The 20,057-nt window shown below is 42.0% G+C and overlaps 1 protein-coding gene across 3 annotated transcripts in view; it reads right to left on the bottom strand.

Moving 5' to 3' along the window:
• The window catches only part of BTC (betacellulin), a 44,889-nt gene extending 25,332 nt beyond the window's left edge, over window positions 1-19,557 (bottom strand). The window contains exons 1-2 of one of the 3 annotated variants that reach the window (XM_058722278.1): window positions 19,075-19,557; window positions 2,979-3,032 (exon numbers count right to left, since the gene is read on the bottom strand). In XM_058722278.1, coding sequence (XP_058578261.1) covers window positions 2,979-3,032; window positions 19,075-19,138 — 118 coding nt within the window. In that variant the 5' untranslated portion in view covers window positions 19,139-19,557. The remainder of the gene's footprint in view (window positions 1-2,978; window positions 3,033-19,074) is intronic. The other 2 variants (XM_058722276.1, XM_058722277.1) reach the window with 2 other exon arrangements.
• Window positions 19,558-20,057: the final 500 nt, after the last annotated feature.

Here is a 20,057-nt window from a genome sequence, read left to right as displayed (position 1 = left end):
TGTGTTGTTTTAATATAAATCAGTCACACAACCTTGAAGGCTCGAATTTTGGCTTCTTAAAAATTTTCTTAAGGAGAGTTCCATTATCTTACGGAAAGATCATTGAACTCAGTCATTAATTCACTATGTGATCTTGAGCTAATTAGCAACCTCTCCTGACCTTTTCCCTCAAGAAAAATTAGAATCATAGGTTCTCTGCCCATCCAATAATCTAGTTCATTAAAATTAAATGAAATAATAGAGTAAAAGAATTTGTTTAAAACAACATGTTATTAAAATAATCCTTATTTGCATCAGAGAAAGTATGGATTCTACTTTAGAGAAAATGAAAGAAAATATCGTACTCAGATGTGGAAAACATAACAAGATTTTCATTCAGAAGAGTCACAAATTTTGTTAAATTTCAGTTCCAGAATTAGTAAGAATTTTACACATATTAAAATATCCTACCAACCAACTAAAATCATCCTCTGGGAGAGTTCATCAAGTTGGCCTTTAAAATTCAGTAGAGAGGGGCGCCTGGGTGGCTCAGTCGGTTAAGCGTCCGACTTCAGCTCAGGTCACGAACTCACGGTCCGTGAGTTCAAGCCCCGCGTCGGGCCCTGGGCTGATGGCTCAGAGCCTGGAGCCTACTTCCAATTCTGTGTCTCCCTCTCTCTCTGCCCCTCCCCCGTTCATGCTCTGTCTCTCTCTGTCTCAAAAATAAATAAACGTTAAAAAAAAAAATTAAAAAAAAATTTCAGTAGAGAGAGTATTCACTCTCTTCTAAGGCAGTCCACTTCAATGAGACCATCCATCCATTCTTTCAACTGCAGTCCTTCCTTCATTCAGAAAGATTATTGAGTGCCTTGGTGGTTCAGTTGGTTAAGTATCCGACTTTGGCTCAGGTCATGATCTCCTGGTTGGTGGGTACGAGCCCTGCTTCCAGCTCTGTGCTAACAGCTCAGAGCCTGGAGCCTGCTTCTGATTCTGTGTCTTCCTCTCTTTCTGCCTCTCCCCTGTGCACTCCCTCTGTCTCTTTCTCTCTCTCTCTCTCTCTCTTTTTCTCAAAAATAAACATAAAAAAAACTTTTTTAAAACATTTATTAAGCACCTATGTCTTAAGCTCTATAAATGCTTCTTTATGTGAAGCTGGGTTTTGCCTTCCTGTAATTTTACTCTGCTCATTAGAATCACCTAGAATAAATCTACTCTTTCCCATGACAGATTCTCATCTATCTGAAACCAGCTATCAAGTCTCCCTGAAAGAATTTCTCTTCAGGCGAAACATCCTGGATCCTTCAAGTACATTTTCCCTGTCATCATCAAGACCCTTATAAGCCTTGCCACGGTCCTCTATATGTAAGGTCAAACCAAAGTGCCATTTCACATGGTCTGGCAAAGACAGAGTAGAATGGGGCTCTCAACTCCCAAATTGAGGGCACCTTATTTCTGGTAATGCAGCCCCATAGCACGTTGGCCATTTTTGGCTGTCTGATTAAACACAGGGGTTTTAGTCTCCATACAATTAAAGGAAACTGCTAAATCTCTTGTACTACTGGGAAGTGGTATATTGATGGTCTATTTGTTCTTTTTTGTCATTGTTCTGTTTTGTTTCATATTTTACTTTTTACCTAAAAAATAGTTCTAAACTTTTTAGATGTCCCTTTTAAAACTGTATTAGATGTCACCTATCATTCATATATTTCACAGTCTTTTTCCTTTTTTATTCTTTCATCCAACCTACTTCATGTGGCTGGCAGAATTTCTGAAAGATGCATTAACGCGATAAAGACAAAACAAAACAAAATAACGTTAAATCGGTTGTTTGCAAAGTGACTGGAAATTGAGTATTTCTGGTGCTAGCTTTTAAATATCCACCGTACTCATAATATTAAAGATAAAAAAGAAAAGCAACCCAATTCTACTTTCGTGCGTCAAAGTTCCATTTACAAGATGCTCAAATTAAAAATGACTGAATTTACTAAAAGTATTATCCCTGTCAGCCAGCACGGAGAATGAAGTCATTGGGAACAATATAAGCATTGAAAGAGACACAGCTTGACAAGGAGCATGACCCACTGTCTCATAGCTAACTGCTAAATGCTGAGGTAAGTTATACGCCAGCTGGGTCAACTATTTCAAAAAATCAAATGTGACCAACCTAAACAGTCATGTGCGTTGTATTTGCCTCATCTCTGAGCTGAATTTTCCATTTTTAGAGCCAAGTGCATTTTATATTTTAAAAATAAAAAATATAACATTATCACAAAATGGCCATTCATCTGTATTCTGATGATGTAGGACAACTTCAAATCCAATGATTTCTTACGACATCATATGTATCTGATTTTAGGATTTGAACCACACTCCATGCCCCACTAGAAAGTCCAACTGTAGGGGTGCCTGGATGACTCAGTCAGTTTAAGTGTCTGACTTCAGCTCAGGTCATGATCTCACAGTTGGGGAGCTCAAGTCCTGCTTCTGGAGAGCTCGTGCCCCGCTTTGGGTGAGCCCTGCTTTAGGTAAGCCCCACTTCTCTCTCTCTTTCTGCCCCTCATGGAATTCGCCCTCTCTCTCTCTCTTTCTCTCTCTCTCTCTCTCTGCCCCTCACTCACTTGCACCCTCTTTTCCTCTCGAAAGAAAGAGAGAGAGAGAAAGAAAGAAAGAGAGAGAATCCAACTGTAAGTCAGAGGAGAATTTATCAATCTACGAATATAAGCAGAAACTGGAAGAATATTTCATAGTCAAATCCCTAAAATTCTATTTATATTAGAAAGGAGCAGTACAGATTAATGGGGAAAGAGTAAGTTTGGAGTCAAATGGCACTGCATTTGAATCCTGGATACACCTTCTCATCACTAGCTTTGTGATTATGATTAAGACACTGAACATTGAACTTCAGGGTCTCCATCTGTAATCTGAGGCCCATAATAAGTAATTTACATTGTAGAGATAGAGCTATGTGCTTAAAGAAAAATAAATTATGAATTATTAACCTTGGTAACGCCTGGCACAGGGTAGGTACTCCACACAGTGGCAGCTATAAAGACCTGAAGTAAAAAAGAGAATTCTAATTACTCTGGTAAAACAGTAAATTATCATTCTCATAAGTGGATGTTGACATTTTTCTACATCTATGCTGTGATTTGATCCGTGTATAAAACATGGTTATGAAATAAAGTACAAAAGATACATACACATATATGTATGCATACCACATACCTCATTCCTACAGTGTAATTTTATGTATGTACTTAGCGAGGCAAAACTGTATGTTGGCCTTCCCCCCGCACTGTTCCTTTCCAGAATTTTTAATTGATGAATAGAAATATGGCATCTTCTACTTGTATGCTTCTTTGTATTCTCAGGACACTTCTGCTCCTGACTTAGCACACTGTGTATGTCTGATGGGATTACTGATTCAGTTGGTTGGCTAAGTGAATCAGTGATACAAAAACAATAGATAAAGGCAGATCCTTGGGGTGGTACTGTCTAACAACCAAGTGGATTATAAATCATATCTCTAGTTAAAAAAAATAAAGTTCATACAGTCTTCGAAGTTTTAATCAACATTCAGAGTAAAAGCTATCAGGATCTGGGGGATTTTCTCATTGTATCTTCATTGTCAAGAAGAAAAACAGAATCCTGAGTATGCGTACTATACAGAGAGAATTTTCTAAGGTGAAAAAAAGAAATAATGTTTAACATGCAGTCGAAAAAACTATTAGGGAATGGAATGATGTTTATCACCGTGCGCTTGTGGTTGGCTGAGACAAAAGCTGAAATAGGTGAAGTTTGACATTGGTGTTCTCTTCCAGCATTTTTTGTTAACTACCTCTTTTTCCATTGTTGTTTTGCCCTCCTATAAACCAGAATCTCTGTCCTGGCCTGAAATTCCTCCAAATAGAGGATAGCTTTTAAATATAATTTCCTTTCCAAATGTATTTGCTTTCAGTGCAGATATACAAGGAGAGAAATGGCTTAACTCAAATACTCTAAAATCAAGTGCTTCAACCTGAGTCTTCTAGAAAGCAAAGTCTGAGATACAAATGAAGGGATTATGACTTTATTTGGGAGGTACATGCTCTGGGGTCATGACAAAAAAAAAAAAAAAGGAAATGAAGCAAAGAAGAAGGCAAAGCAATGAATGCAATGTGTGTACTCATCACACTGATGCAGCTCCAAGTTGCACCACAAAAAGACACTGAAATTTGTTCAGACAACACGTTCACTCATACATAAGCTATACAAAGCATTTTTAAAGAATGCATCTTGAAGTAGACCATGGAACAAAGAATGAAGGAAAAATTTATCTGCCTCAATCACGTTCATCACCCATTTCCTGGACAAAATTCCCTATGAGTGCTAACTCCTTCCATCTCTGGCCCTTGCTGAATGAGAGGCCAGAACTGATGTCCTGGGACATGGTGTTATCCAAGTCCAAAAACAGGGCAACCTAGGTGTGCCTGGGTGGCTCAGATAGGTAAGCATCTGACTTTTGTTTTCAGCTCAAGTCACGATCTCATGGTTCATGAGTTTGAGTCCCTCATCATGTTCTACACTGACAATGTGGACCCTGCTTGGGGTTCTCTATTTCCCTCTCTCTCTGCCTGTCTCTCTCTCCTTCTCAAAAATAAATAAATAAACATTAAAAAACCACAAATGCTTACTTTAAAAGAAAAAAGAACGGCAGTCTGCTATGGGTAGGGAGTTGAGCATATATAAGGGAAATAGTCGAAGACTCTTAAGAGGGGTGTAATATTTGCGTCCCAGGACAGTGAGGATTTGGGGCATCAGGACATCTCACGGAAAGACATGTTCTAAGATAAGGATGTATTTTTCCAAGATCTCTCAAATCACCTGGAAAACTGCATATGCTATAAAACTCAAGGACAGGCTTCTGGATTTTCAGAGCTAGGAAGAGAAGCAGTGATAGGACAGAAAAAAATAAGGGGGTCCTCACAAATACTTTATGTTCATTCAAAATTAAGAAATTAAAATATAAACTCTTTCCTTCTCCAATGTAAAATTTTACCCCAAATGGCAGAAACAGTATCTTGTTGTTTAAGAAAGGCTAAGGAATGATGGATAACACTTTTTTGATAAGAGTACTCCACAATCTCATATTTTAAAGCCCAGAGAGGGAAATAATTTAACAACCTGTCACACATAAACTAACTAATATATCTGAAAACTGTCAACACTACAATAATGCCTTTGCCAGTAAATCAACCTCTTTTTTTCTCACCATGACCATTATTAAATCTGTGACAATGACTAAATTGAATGGGAGCCCCATAATAACCTAGAGCTAGTTTCTTAGAAATCATCAGTTGTCAAAACTTGACTTTTTGATTCCCATTCCTTTATGATAAGACCATTCCAGACAGTCAGACATTATAATACTTTAAATGAAAAGCTCTTGGCTCACTGAATTTCCATAGTAGTCCATAGAGAGGAGGCGAAAGGAACCAACCAAAAGAACAATTTGTTATCAGGGAGGATAATCCGATTGCAAAATGAGGAGAAAATGTGGAGTTGGCCTCTGGATTTAGTGATAACACAGTCTCTGACCCATGGCGAAACAGTCATCAAACTTTAATAATGGTAAGGAAAAGAACATAGAATTTTAGAGTGGATGCTTACCCAACCTGAAAAAGCCCCAGAATTTAGGGTCTTAAAAATGCGTTAGGGAAAGCCAATCCAACTTAACATTAATAAATTATTTTCTTTACCAATAAAACTATTTGCAGAGACCAAAAGTATAAAGAAAGAAAGAAATATTAGGCCATATAGTTTAAGTGTCAGGCATATAGAAAACAGATTCTATTGGAATCCCAAAAAGAGGCAATGTGTTAAGCTGGAGAAATCATAGGGAAAAGTTTCAGAGATTGGGAACTAAACTGAATCAAAGGCAATGACATAGAAACGAGTGTAGTGTGTTTGGGAGATAATGAGTAAAGCTGTCCAGCTGGAGGGAAGAATTCCACCAAGAGTATTAAGAACAAGGGCCTTCTTGATGTGCATGGTGTGACTGTGCAATAATTCAATTGATTTCCTTGTGTGACCTAGGAAAATAAGATGCATTAAGACATGGTCACACCACATATTTCCAGACAAAGCTTTGTAGTGTCTGTTCACCACATCCTGAAAGACAGATTCCCAACAGAAGGATCTGACCAGTCTAGAAAACCACTTAAGAAGTATTTAATAGTGGTGAATGCTGATGGATAGACACCAGTAAGAAAAAGGGAAGGGTTTCCTTTGTTGGGCTTCTACAAAGGCAAATGGGAAGCATAGCTTATTCTTGGGTGTAGTTTCTTCTTGCATCTAAATCACACATTCAGCCACTGTTTGTACCCTCCATTACAATTGTCAGGTATCTAAATGTGATTATAGGATTTCCACATAGATGTTTCCTATCAAAGGATGGCAATGTTAGACATGTGTCTCCTGAAAGAATCACATTTGAAACTTTTGTCAATATAATTTATCAGTTAAAGTTATGCCAGAGGTTTTGGGTTTTCTTTCTTTTCTTTCTTTTCTTTTTTTTGTATCCATAATCAGATCCCCACTGATAAATCATTGTCCTAATAAATGGTAAAATAGAAGGTCAAAATAGCCTGGGCATGGTATTGGTTCTAAATCCCAAAATATCCTCTTATTACATCATGTGACAAGTGCATGATACCCACATGACATCACTGATGATGTTAACCTTGATATCTCCATTCATGAGAAGATAGGTCGCTGAATACAGTTTAGGAAGGAAAAACTCAAGCTACTTTTCAAAATTCAACACCATTGGCTCACAAGGCTCCAAGTGTCCCGCCTCTTCTCTTCCCAGAGAGGTCCTCTGACAGTGTCTTGATTTAAAACCCTATCTTCCAAACTCCAAAGCTTTCCCAAAGTGCAGTAACATGATGTATGTTCACAGAGACACAGGAACCCTTGCTGGTCATTTGACACACTTCCTACCTAACTTGGGAATCATTTTTCACAACTTCCATAAGTGTAAGCAGACCATAAACATGTCCAGGCATGGGAAGCCACCACATCCCAAGCAGCTGATTCCACTTTTTTCAAAGCTCCACACGGGAGAAAATTAAGGTGAGAGACGTCTTCCTGGAATTTTAGTTCATTAATCCAAGTTGTGCCCTCTGAACTGCACAGAGGAAACCTTTGTTGAGACAACTTTTCAGTGGGGTGAAATCGACTCTCATAAGCCAAACTTTTCTCTTTTCTACCCACCGTTTCAACTTCTATCCTCTCACTCATGTGTGTGTGTGGGGGGCGGGGGGGGGTGTCTTCAGTTACCACCAGTGTCTTGTCTCGGACTTTTTAAGAGCACCAGTGATTTCCTCATAGCTCACCCACCGGTGGCATCTTCTTGATCCTCAGCCTCCTCCACCTCCACAGTATTTGATATGGTTGACCTTCCCAAATCTTCCATCTAAAATCCACCCCCATTCTTGGCTTCCTGACTTGTCCTTCCTTTTTCACTCAGCTCTGCCAACCCTTTTCCTGTCTCCCACACCACAAAAATTGGTGCCACCAGCACTCTACTCTCAGTCTTTTTTTTCCCAAATGTTTTTATTGTGGTAAAACACACATAACATAAAATTCTTTACCTTAGCCATCTTTAAGTGTTCAGCCCAGTGCTACTACACATATTCATACCATTGTACAACCATAAGCACCATCCCTCTCTAGAACTTTTTTCATCTTGCAAAACTGAAATGCTTTACCTAGTAAATAATGACTCCCCCTTCTCGCCTCTTCCAGCCCCTGGCAACCACCATTCTACTTTCTATCGCTATGATCTTGCCTTGGTATTCTTTTTCACAATGCCAGACAATATCACAAAATACCCATGGACTCAGTATTTAAATAAATATTGGCTGAGAATTTATCATGTGCTAGGCACTGTGGTAGATCCTGAAATTATAATCAGCTAAATAATTACTTTATGCTTTTAGCCGTATTTTCTGACCAGGTGACTGTCCAAACTAGGTAGCCATTAGAATTTCCTATAAAGCCTCTTTTTTTTTTGTACTAAACTTTTTATTTCATAATAATTTTGGGTTTATAGACTAGTTGCAAATACAGAGCATTCCTGTACCCCTGTACTCCCCTCACCTACTTTTCTTTCTTCTAATGTCATCATTCGAGGTAGCATATTTATCAAAATGAAGAACCAACATTGGTATATTACTGTTAACTGAAGACTTCGTTCTAATGCCACCAATTTTCCATTAGCGTGCTTTCTCTCTGTCAAGCTTCCTAGTCTCCTGTGGTCTGTGACCGGTTCTCATTCTTTCTGTGCTTTGTTTTGCTAGTTTTATGATTTCATTGACAAAGTTGATGTGTACTGGTCAGGTATTTTGTAGAATTCCCTTCAATGTTGGGTTTGACTGGTATTTTTGTAATGATTGGACTGGGATTATGGATTTTAGGAACAACACTAAAGAGAAGTGTTCCCTCATCACATTATATGAAAGATACATGATATTTATATGACATCATTAACCCTGTTATGTTAATCCTGGCCACTTAGTTAAAGTAGCATTTGCCAGATTTTTACACTGTAAAGATACCATTTTCTTTCTCCTGTTCATACTCTATTCTTTGGGAATAAGTCACTAAAACTAGCCTACACTCAAACGGAGCAAGGAATTAATTTCTACTCCCTACTTGGGGGAGAATCTACACACATTATTTGCAATTATTCCATAAGAAATACTTGGGTTTTTTTTTCTCCTGGAAAGTCTTTAAAAATTTAGTTTCATAGGAACATCTCTACCAGACTTTAGCAGGTCTAGGAAGAGGACTGATAATTTGTACCTTTTACATTTCTTGGGAGAACAATCAGATTTGGGACCCACTGCTCTAACTTGAAGTCAATTTCCACATTTCCAAATGCTCATAAGTAAGACATTTGAATATCTCAAAAGCATTTCACATCCCCACCAAAAAAACAAAAAACAAACAAACAAACCCCCAAATATAAAAAAGCAGCTTTATTTCACAAATGGCACCATAAATTCTTTTTTTCTCTCAGGTTAGCAGTCTTGGAGACAACTTTAATTCATTCCTCTTTCCCCTTTCTTACCTACACATGACTTGTCATTATGTCTCATAAATTCTTACTTAAAAGTATTTATTGAATTTATTCTTTTCTCTCCGATGCCTGGTCCAGACTTTCTAGGCTACTTCCTAGCCTAGAACAGTAGCTTCTGCTTTATTTGCCTCTTATTAACCTCTCCTCATCTGATCCATTCTGCAAATGAAAAGCAATCTTAAAACCACTGCATTCCCTGTATTAATCCCCTATTGAAAATACTACAATAGCTACCCAGTATCCATTATTATTACACTCCCAAGAAGGAGGCCTTCTGACATGAGTTAGGCACTAAATGACATCTTTAATGTTACAGAATGAAGCTGTCATAGAAAACGGGGGTGGGGGAGCCAGTGAGAAGAATAAATAAACTCAAGACTTGTTCTAGCTCCACCAATTTTCCATTAATGTGCTTTCTCTCTGTCAAGAGCTAGGCACATGAAGCTCATTCACTTCTGTTTTTCTCTAAATGTTCTATGGTCAGGAGTTAACGCTCTTGAATCGGTCCTCTTGGATTAGCCTCTTTCACCAAATGCATTCGCTACTCTAAGATGGGCCTGGGGCTACCTCATGATTATAAGCCACCCTCAGCCATGGAAAGCCTAGCAGTACATGGTTAGGAATGAGAAACAAACCACTCAGGTCAGCCTCTAATCTGGACTTAAACAGGGACGAGGTCAGCTCTTCACCAAGCTACAGGGCATGCAGTAAAATGGAATCTGGATGTTTCCATAGTATTCAAACAAGTTCCCCAGGCAGGAGACCATGTAACATTTTAAAGTTAAAGTCTTAACATATAACTAAATGCATGTATTTATCTAAATTACAAAATCTTCTGGCTCTAATTCTTAGAAAATCCTGCAAAAATGGCACTGCATCAAGAATTCAGGATTCTAACTAATATTCTCATCCTGGAAACCAGGTCCTTATCCAGTCAACATTTCCCTCAATACCAAACAAAATTACCTCTTTGTTCTAGACATTTGGGTCTGCTCACTCTCTGCTGCACCCACAAAGAAAAGGTAATTATTAATTTGTCCACTTTCTAATTTTTCTCCCATTGTTTCCTCCACCATCATCATGGAAAAACTAACGCAGGTCCCTATTTCCTTCATGATTTTTTTTTCCCCAATCCCTCCAGCCCATAACAGATTCTCCTTCTCTGAGGTCATATTTAGGTTTTACTATGTAATTTGAACATTATTAGGTATTCATTTCTGATGAACATTTTTCCCATTATAATGCAAACTCTTTGTGGAAAGACAATGACATACTTAGACCATTCTCCTTAATGCTAAGCACAGTATTAGACACATTTTATAATGCTATTAGACACACGTTAGCAAAAAATTTTAGATTATGTCTTCTTTATTATTACATGGTTTAGAAATAAAGAGTACTTTCCAACAGCCCCTCCCCCCAACACTATGCCATGGGCAAGAGACCCTTGCTTTTGGATAAGTTCATGTTTTGCTGGTGGTGACAGTCAATACTAAAACTTCATGAGCAAATCTCATTCTATCAGGTCAGCTTACTCAGTAAAACCAGGCAGAGCTTCCATGCAAGTGAAGAATTACCTAAAATAAGTCATTGTTCTCAAATTCAGAGACAGCGAAGATGAAATATAAACAGTTATTGGAAGACATAAAGGGTTCTTTGTTTTTGAATATAGAAGCTAGTGTGTGTGTGTGTGTGTGTGTGTGTGTGGTGTGTATACACAAAGTTTACATCACGATCTTTGTGATTCACTATGAGAAGCTACTGGTCTAGGAGGACTCCTTGAGGGGCACTCAGATTCATTTACTGAACAAATGTTTATTGAGCACTTACTATGTACAGGCACTGTTCTAGGCTCTGGGAATACAGATGTGAACAAATCACACAAAAATCTCTGCCATGATGGAACTTACATTCCAATGGAACTGTTTAAAGCACTATTGAAAGCATGGTTATGATGGAGCAGATTCCTGTTTTTTTCCCCTTTGCTTCCAGTGGTGAATATTACAGCAATTTCCTCTGATCAAAGCACAAACACTAATACTTCAATTGGCTTAAAAAACACAATGATTCCATTTCTCCTCTTCAGTCAATACCTATGAAATAACTTATCTACATAAATACTTATCTACATGGGAGAATATTAGTAACATACTGAACATTTAGTAGCCAATTGTTCTGCTAAAATCTTTTCTTGAATTATCTCATTTTATCCTCAAAACAATCCTGTATCCCTAGATGACAGACATCATTATCACTATCATTCTATAGATGAGATGATGCAGCACAAGGAGATTAAATAACTTCCTCAATGTTACAAGGCAATATTGTAGAACTACAATATTTATGCATAGCTGTTTACACTTTATAACCTGAAAAAATTATTTTGTCACGAGAGCACTCCCTAAAATAATTTCTAGTTATTTTTCCATTTTTCTGATTTTTTAGAAACAAATTTTGACACTGTGCTATCATCCATTCTGCCAAGATGAGTTTTGTTTCTTTTTAATTAAGGCAATTAGTTGTATAATTCAAATAAGTGGCATAACCCCATTTTGATGAGAGTACCTAAAATATTAAAAAGATCTCCTAAATATTTCATGTTTCTTTGCTGGTGCAGGATGCCTTTTGGGTCTAGCTCAACCTTAAGATGTTGGGATTCAGTGTCAATGCCAGGCGAGCGCTGTGAAGCTTTTCATGGCATAAAACTAGGATCGAATTTGGCAGATGAAGAAGAATCTATAGAGACATTTTTAGAATGCAGACATGCATTTTGCTTTTGCAGGATTATTTTTTTACATTTGTTCCTTTCTAACAAAGCAGTCAAATAGAACTCTTGAGAATTTTTGTCTAGTGTCTATTTCATAACTAGTGGGAGAAGGAATTTTCTCAGTAAAGATAAGAGACAGTTACCCTATCAACTGGTTGACCTGGATTACATGAAAGAAGTACCCCAAATCAAAATACCCACAATTTTAAAAATACACAGATTATAATTAATCATTTCTTCTGTAATCTCCTATTATCTATTATAATAGCCCTTGTTCATCCAGAATTTACTATGTTCTGGGCACATTTTAAGTGCTTTATGCACTAGCTAATTGAACCATACAATAGCCTTGGTTCTATCACGATTGGCCTTTATTGATGAAGAAACTGAGGCCCGGGGGTTTAAAAGGTTTTCCCAAGGTTAAGGAATTGGTAAGTCACCGCACCAGGGGGTCATGTCCAGACATCACCCGTCCCAGAGTCTACACTCTTGACCACAACACCATACTGCCTCAGGATATGTTCTTTTTAGCCATTCTTAGCTATAGGCCTGCGATTCAATTAGGAACATTTTTCCCACCAACTCTTCACCATCAGCTAGGATGGCCTGGGCCTAAAATATAAGCAGGCAGGCTTCCTGGCTGGGATAAAGAGCCAGGAATCCACGAAGCTGAGGTGTATCCAGAGCTGGGAATACCACAAATACATGGGCAGGTGGCAAGGGAAAGCAAAGATGGTAGAAAACGGCTAGGATGAAGTTCAATGCTTCCTCTGCAATGCAATGACATATCATTGTCCCATCTCCCCTCTGTTTACCTCCTTCAGCAACAAGTATTTACCGACTACGATCCAGGCACCATTACTTGATCTTCCATAGGTCACGCTCATTGAGCCAGAATCTTAGACCAGTTACTTAATGCCTTTGTGCTTCATATCCTCCTGTATAAATGGGAACGGGAACGATGTGTAGCTTGTGTGTTAGATGGATAGCGTCATACGGATACAACGGGTCATTAGGTTCTAGACTAGTGCCTGGCGTGCATACCACATAACTGCCCTCTGGTTGTTTTTGGTGTAAAGATCAAATGAGACGAGGACACGAAAATGCTTCTTCAACTGTAAATGTCCCCAAAATGTAAAGGGTTACGTGGAGATTCCATCGCCAAAGGTCAAGCAGGTATCTGCTTGTGTCATCAGCAACGTCTTGGGTCGGGCACTCTAGGAGACGGGACCAGTCAAGTGTCAGAAACACAGAATGGCATTTCAGTGGGAAGGTGGTCCTGAAAAAGTCAAAGGTGAATCCTCCTAAAGGGGCCTCATTCAGCTCTGATGACAATTCTTGGCCTTCCCACTAGGCTTCCAGGAGTAGGAGGCAGAGGCAGGCTGTCCTCTCCTGCTCTGGAAAGGCCTGGACTATGTGACTCACCTCAAGACAGGGGAACGTGGGCCTGTCATTCCCGACAAATGATGGCTGTGAGATATTTACAGACAATGTTAGATCACGTAAGGATTCCTCCACACTAACAACTCAGACTGCAGTCGGCCTGCACAGCAAATCTATCTCAACTTCCATAGGCTCCACCAAACGTTTTTATTCCATTTGATACCAAGCAGAAGCCATGAATATAGCAACTTGGTTACGCCCAGTCGATGCAACGTATGTGTGTTAGGAAAAGTCATCATCAGACAAGAGAGCAAATTACCTCACACCTCACAGAATTCAAAGGGCATTTTTAAGTGACCCATTGGACAACACCCTAAATCCAATGGCCTTCCTGCTTCCCCCTTTAAATGCTTTATCTATCTATCTATCTATCTATCTATTTGAGAGCAAGAGAGAGAGGGGGATAGCAACAAAGGCAGAAAGAGGGAGAGAATCTTAAGCAACCTCCATGCTCAGCACGGAGCCGGACACAGAGCTCAGTCCCGCAACCCTAGGGTCATGACTCGAGCAGAAATAGTCTGATGCTTAACCAACTGAGCCCCCGAGGCACCCCTAAACATTATTTTAATGTTTTTTTTTTAATTTTTTTAACATTTATTTATTTTTGAGAGACACAGAGAGACAGAGCAGGAGCAGGAGAAGGACAGAGAAAGAGAGAGAGGGAGACACAGAATCTGAAGCGGGTTCCAGGCTCTGAGCCATCAGCACAGAGCCCAATGTGGGGTTTGAACTCACAAACCATGAGATCATGACCTGAGCCGAAGTCGGACGCTTAACCAACGGAGCCACCCATACTCCCCTAATGTTCATTTATTTTTGAGACAGAGAGAGAGAGGCAGACAGAGGAGCCGAAGCAGGCTCCGTGCAGGCTCCATACTGTCAGCACAGAGCCTGGCATGGGGCTCGAACTCACAAACCATGAGATCATGACCTGAGCCAAAGTCAGACTATCGAGCTACTGAGCCCCCCCAGGTGCCCCTAAACACTTGTTTTAAAAACTCCTATTTTGACTGATGAGATCTGCCCTCGAAGCAAACATGTGAGAGACCTATAGCATTTCTGAGCCGCCCGTACAGCACGTAAGAAACAGAAGTAAACTTCCTACTGGCAGAACACAAGTCCTTTCGTGAAAGCATGTCTAGCGCTGCTGGAAGCAAGTCCCAAGTAAAAAGAGATGAAGAGACAAGTCTTTCTGCATCTCTGGATTGTGCACGTGTTTTGCCAACAAGAAATGGAACAGCTTTCTTTACCGAATCTGCCGTTTTTTCAGTGACTGGGCATTGTCACCAACAGACACTTGCATTCACCCACTCAAGTAACTAATATGTTTTGAGTTCCTACTATGTGCCGGGTGCTCTTTATGCACCCTCCCCCCCAAAGTAAATAAGGCTACATGAATGAATACATCCATGACTTTGGAAAGGGGGAAATGTTGTATTAATAACTCATCCTGTTATACTACCAACTCAGGCACATTTCAATAAAAAGCCTGAACACAAACATTTGTTATACTTTTCATCACCATTTTGGACTCAGTGCCTCTACTCTACAGGTCAGCCAAATAACATGCTACACATTCTCAAAAAAATGTAAAGAATGAGCAAAAGTACCTCGTGGCTATTTGAGTGGACTTTGCTGATAATCAAAGTAGGTTATTGCCTAACTGATCTGAATTAAGAGGAAATCCCCCCTCTCTCTCCAACCATCTAAAAAACCCTCTGACTGCTTCAAATTTTAGCAATTAGAGAGTCATTTGAGCTACCGAGATTCCTTCTTCAAGATACTAATATGCCTGGGAAAGCTAGCTGTTAGTGGCATTACAAAGCATACCCATTTTATTTTTTTTTTTTAATTTTTTTTTTTCAACGTTTTTTATTTATTTTTGGGACAGAGAGAGACAGAGCATGAACGGGGAAGGGGCAGAGAGAGAGGGAGACACACAGAATTGGAAACAGGCTCCAGGCTCCGAGCCATCAGCCCAGAGCCTGACGCGGGGCTCGAACTCACGGACCGCGAGATCGTGACCTGGCTGAAGTCGGACGCTTAACCGACTGCGCCACCCAGGCGCCCCAAGCATACCCATTTTAATAAGATTGCTTTCCTCTTACATATTACTTCAGAGCCCTCCTGACCCTGATACACTGGTCTATGGATACTTTGCGGATCCAGGAGTCTGTCATAACAATTTTGGAAGCGTATCAGGACCATGGCTTAGACCCAACTGCATGCAGCCTAGATTCTGGCTTGTCTGGACCCTCCTGGGAAGACACTAAGTCCTAATGGAGACGTTTACAAGCCAAGCTGGTGGTGCCGAGAGCTGATTCAAGGTACAAGCTTGGTGCCCGTGCCTCTGACTATCCGCCTGACTGTCCTCTTCGTGACACTCATGCCTATGTCTTGGCATGAGCGGACTACAGTAAAAGAGCGAGAAAAAACAAGATGAGGTTCTCATGCTGCGTTCTCTGAGGACTTGTGGAACACGGGGGTGCTGGGACGAGTGGTGTCAGCAGAGACTCTGGGACAGACGTAAGTACTCTCTGTCCTCATGGCCTTTGACTTCAGCACAGACACTGGCAGCCCAAAGCAGCAGCAGGGGCACCTCCTGTGGGCATGACAAAGCAGGCCTGCCGTGGTGGGATCTTCCAGAATTATTTGGGAATTTCCACACAACAACTGAGAATGGGGCAATAGCAAAAATCAATTAGCAACAGCTGCTTATGTGCAAAACCTGGGATTCTGAAGAGGAAAAAAAAAAAACAAAACACTCCTCCCGTTCTTCTAAACCAGAAGTACGACTTAAGAGGAAAAGCCCAAAATCTTACAGCACTCGGGGCTTCAGTTACTGCATCTGTTTAATGGGAATTTTGCTTCCTGTCACCTACCTGCTCTATAACTTGGAAGGTAGGTAAATGGCATGAATGCCCGTATTCTCAAGCAGAACTGAAACCAACTTACAAACACTAATGTGTTTGATTCTAATGAGGAGGGGAACATATTTTTAATTTTAAAACTCACTCAATTTTTAAAAGGTAACATTTTTTTTTACCTTTTTCACTAGTTATGATTTCAGTTTTTTGTTATTTTTTTAAGTTTGTTTATTTATTTATTTATTTATTTATTTAGAGGGGAGGGGATGAGAGAGAGAGGGGTAGGGAGAGTCCCAAGCAGGCTCCATGCTGAGAGTGAGGAGCCAGAGCCACACTCGGGGCTCGATCCCACAGAACCAGGAGATCATGACCTGAGCCGAAATCAAGAGTGGGACTGATTAACCAACTAAGTCACCCAGGCGCCCCTCAGTTTTAGTTTTACACGGAAATTGGATGAGAGGAAGGAATTCAAAAACAGAATTTAAAAAGGAATAGTTTGATTGCTTTGAGGTAAAAAAAAAAAAAAGAATACTTTAAGCACAGTTGTTGCCTCTTTCCCAAAGAAATTTCTTTCTCAAAGAAATATGCATCCATGATTCTCTCTGTTATTACAAAGTTTGCATGAAACAAAGATCCCTTTACAAAGTGACTGGAAGCTAAATAGTGTTGTACAAAGAATTCTCTTAAACTTCCCAGTGGAAATGTTAGTTAAAGATGAGTACAATGTCATGTTGCTAAGGACTGTAGGCTCATCTAAAGCAACCCCTTCATTTTACAAATGAAAAAAACAATGTCCAGAAAGCTGTCATTTATAGACATCTCAGAGTCACAGGATGGCCCAGCTGGAACCAGATCTCATGTCTGCTCCAGGCCAGTTCTCAAGGCACTTTCCACGGTCACACACACACACACACACACACGTTAGTGCATCACACAGTGCATTGCTCACATTTTGTTCAAAAAGTAAATAACATGAACATGTGATTTAAATTAGGGACGAGACTGAAAAGTTAAGCTAAGCGTGTGCGAGAGAACTAGAATCACTTTACGGGAACGCTGACGCCAACCACTTATATCCTTCGGAATTTTGCAAGCAGTGGAGCTTAGGGGATCTGGAGCCTAGATTCAGTTCCCTAAGCCGAACATTCAACAGGGCAGATGTACAACCAGGTTATCCTGAGACACAACAGCACCGGAGTAGAGTTTTGTTGTTGTTGTTGTTTCCATTTCTGCCTTGCGACACGTTTTGAGGAAAAAATAAAGCACAATGTGATAGTACAAGGGGAAGAATGTCTATCAACCCCTCCTACCATAACCTTTCTGCTGGCACAGTGCGCTCACCCAGGCCTTACTTCGCTCACCCCTGGATTTTACCTGTCAGACAATCAGGTCCTCCGGCCCACAGCTCCCCCATCTCGACCCACACTGCACCTTCTATCATTGGCCTCTCTTCCCTATTTTCAAATGTTACCCAAGCATCGAAGCACCCACTCACGTCCTTTACCACAGCTTTTTCCCCTACTCCGTCCGTCACTGGTGAGCCAGCCCTTCCTTGGTTTTATGAATTTTTCTCTTACTGTTTCCTACCGGTGGGTCTGGCATTCCCAAATTCAGCATAACATCTTGAAGGCAAGACTCATGTCTTAGGAATCTCTTGAGCCCTCTTCCCACCCCTACCTCCATATACTCTAACATCTGGCTGATGGTAACAGATTCTCAGTCAATACTCTGTTGGACAGTCCAGACAAGGTGGAGGAAGAAAACACCTGCTTCATCTGAGTGATGCCGTCCAAAGCATCAGCACCGTTTTCTGAGCCTAACTCTCTACCCCCATTGCTCTTCTTCAGACTCCACATGATGCCCCGATCACATGGTTACCGACTTCTTCCTCTGCTGGGTTTCTTAAATCAGTCAGTCCCTTCTCTCTAATCACAGCCTTAAGTCAGATGCACTTCCAACCAAGGTCGTGACACCTAGCCACCTCTCTTACTCCAAGGACTACAGCCAAATCAAAGTGTCCATATAGATTCCACCTCTTTCCCCTCCACGTGAGAAATGGACGCCTCCAGTCCTTCCCAGGCTTGAAGGCAGGAGTGATAATCATGTAGACACTTCAGTTATAGAGACGTCCCCCATCCCCACCACCCTTCCTCACCAGCAAAGCAGCCAGTGCTCCTGAACCTAACAGCCCAAGTGTAATTTTTCTCAACGAAGAAAAGTTTTCCCTCCCCACTTTCTTCTGAAAATAGGAAATAATATATTCCAAGCAAAACACCTCTGCCTTTCTTAGATAGTGTCCTGGGCAGAATATGCCATTTCCCTATCAGCAGCAGGAGACTGAGGTCTCAGAAGTGTCTCCTTTTCTCCTCCAGCCCCTCCCAACTGCCCTGACAAGATCTGGGTGTCAGAATCTATGCCCGGCTACCCAGGAGCCATCCCCCTAAGTCTCTAACTCTCGCACACACCCAGGGCGAGCACACACCTGCCAAACTGCTCACCACCTTGCTCGGTCCTCTGCTTCCCTCCAAAGGTCCTTCTCCGGCCGGTCTTTCCTGCTCCTTCTTTGCTGGACTGGCCTCCCACGCGCCTCACTCGAGGGAGGTCAAGGCGCCCCCACTGCCCCGACGGCACTTGAGCTCACGTCTGCAGCCCCAGCAGCCGGGCCCACAGGATCCTCCACCCTCCGGAAACCCCGACAGGTGCAGCCTTAGGTGCCAAGTGCCCAAGCCTTAACCCAGCGCTAGCCGGATGGTCACGGTGCTCCGACAGGCCCCTGAGCTGCAGCGCCCAGTGCGCCCTGGGGTCCAGATGCCCGCGCGGATCAGGGTTCGCCTTCCCGGCCACTCCACCCCAGACTTTCCTCCTGGGGCTCCAGTGCCCGGCGCTCCACTTACCCAGGGCGAGGGCCAGGAGCAGTGGCAGGGAGCTGGCGCCGCCGGCCGGGGCGGCCCGGTCCATCAACCCCACGCTGCGGGGCCGGGCAGCCCCTGGCCGAGTCCCCCGCCTCCTCCTGCGCCCCTTCCCGGGCCGCGGGCGCCCGAGGGCGGGCCTGCAAACTACTCTCGGGCCAGCAGGAAACGAAACTACTCCCCAGGCTGGCACCCCGGCCACAGGGCGGGCAAACACCCGGGGCGGGCGGCCGGCCGGCTCCGGGAGTGGGGCTGGGAGGAGGGAGCCTCCTATTTATCCTCTTTCTTTCTGCACACACCCCGCCAGCGAGGCGCGGGACTCGGTCGCTGTAGCCTCCACTTTGTTCCCACCCAAATTACCCCACACCCACGCTCGAGGACACATGCGGGCTGCCCTGGGGCCAGCTCACCCACTCCCCCTGCTGGGTCGCACCTGGCTCTCGGTTTCCCTCCCCCCTGGGGCGTAAGCCAGGTAGGTGGGGAGCAGAGAAGAATGCTCCCGGAGGGGTGGCCCACTTGCTGGGCCGGCAGGCAGCACTGAGGGACGCGGGCTCTAGACTTCTGGAACGCCCTGGAGCCCCACGCGCGCCCTGAATGCTAGCCTCCCTTATTTCAACCAATTGCTGGGGTCTCCGGAGGGACCAGAGCCAACATTCGCTGTGGTTAACCGCAGGCCTTTGACAATCTACAAGCCTTTCTCTCACATGGGTCGTGTGTTGCGTGTCTGGAAGTTTGGCTCACCGAGAGCTACTCTGGAAATTTCGTTCAGTTTTCTTCTGTGCCCAGTGACTCCTTTATTCATTGTATTCATTGTATTCATTGTCATTGTATTCATTCATTGTATTCATTTTCATTCACTGTATTGGATCTATTTAAAAAACGCTTTTTGCCTGGGCTCCTCCCGCACTCGCTTCCTCATCACACCCTCTCTTTATGGAGACGTGGAATCCGATGGTTCCGCACCAATC

Source organism: Neofelis nebulosa, chromosome 3 (assembly GCF_028018385.1).
Source record: "Neofelis nebulosa isolate mNeoNeb1 chromosome 3, mNeoNeb1.pri, whole genome shotgun sequence".
Lineage (NCBI taxonomy): Eukaryota > Metazoa > Chordata > Mammalia > Carnivora > Felidae > Neofelis > Neofelis nebulosa.
This window is presented reverse-complemented; position numbering and strand designations above follow the sequence as displayed.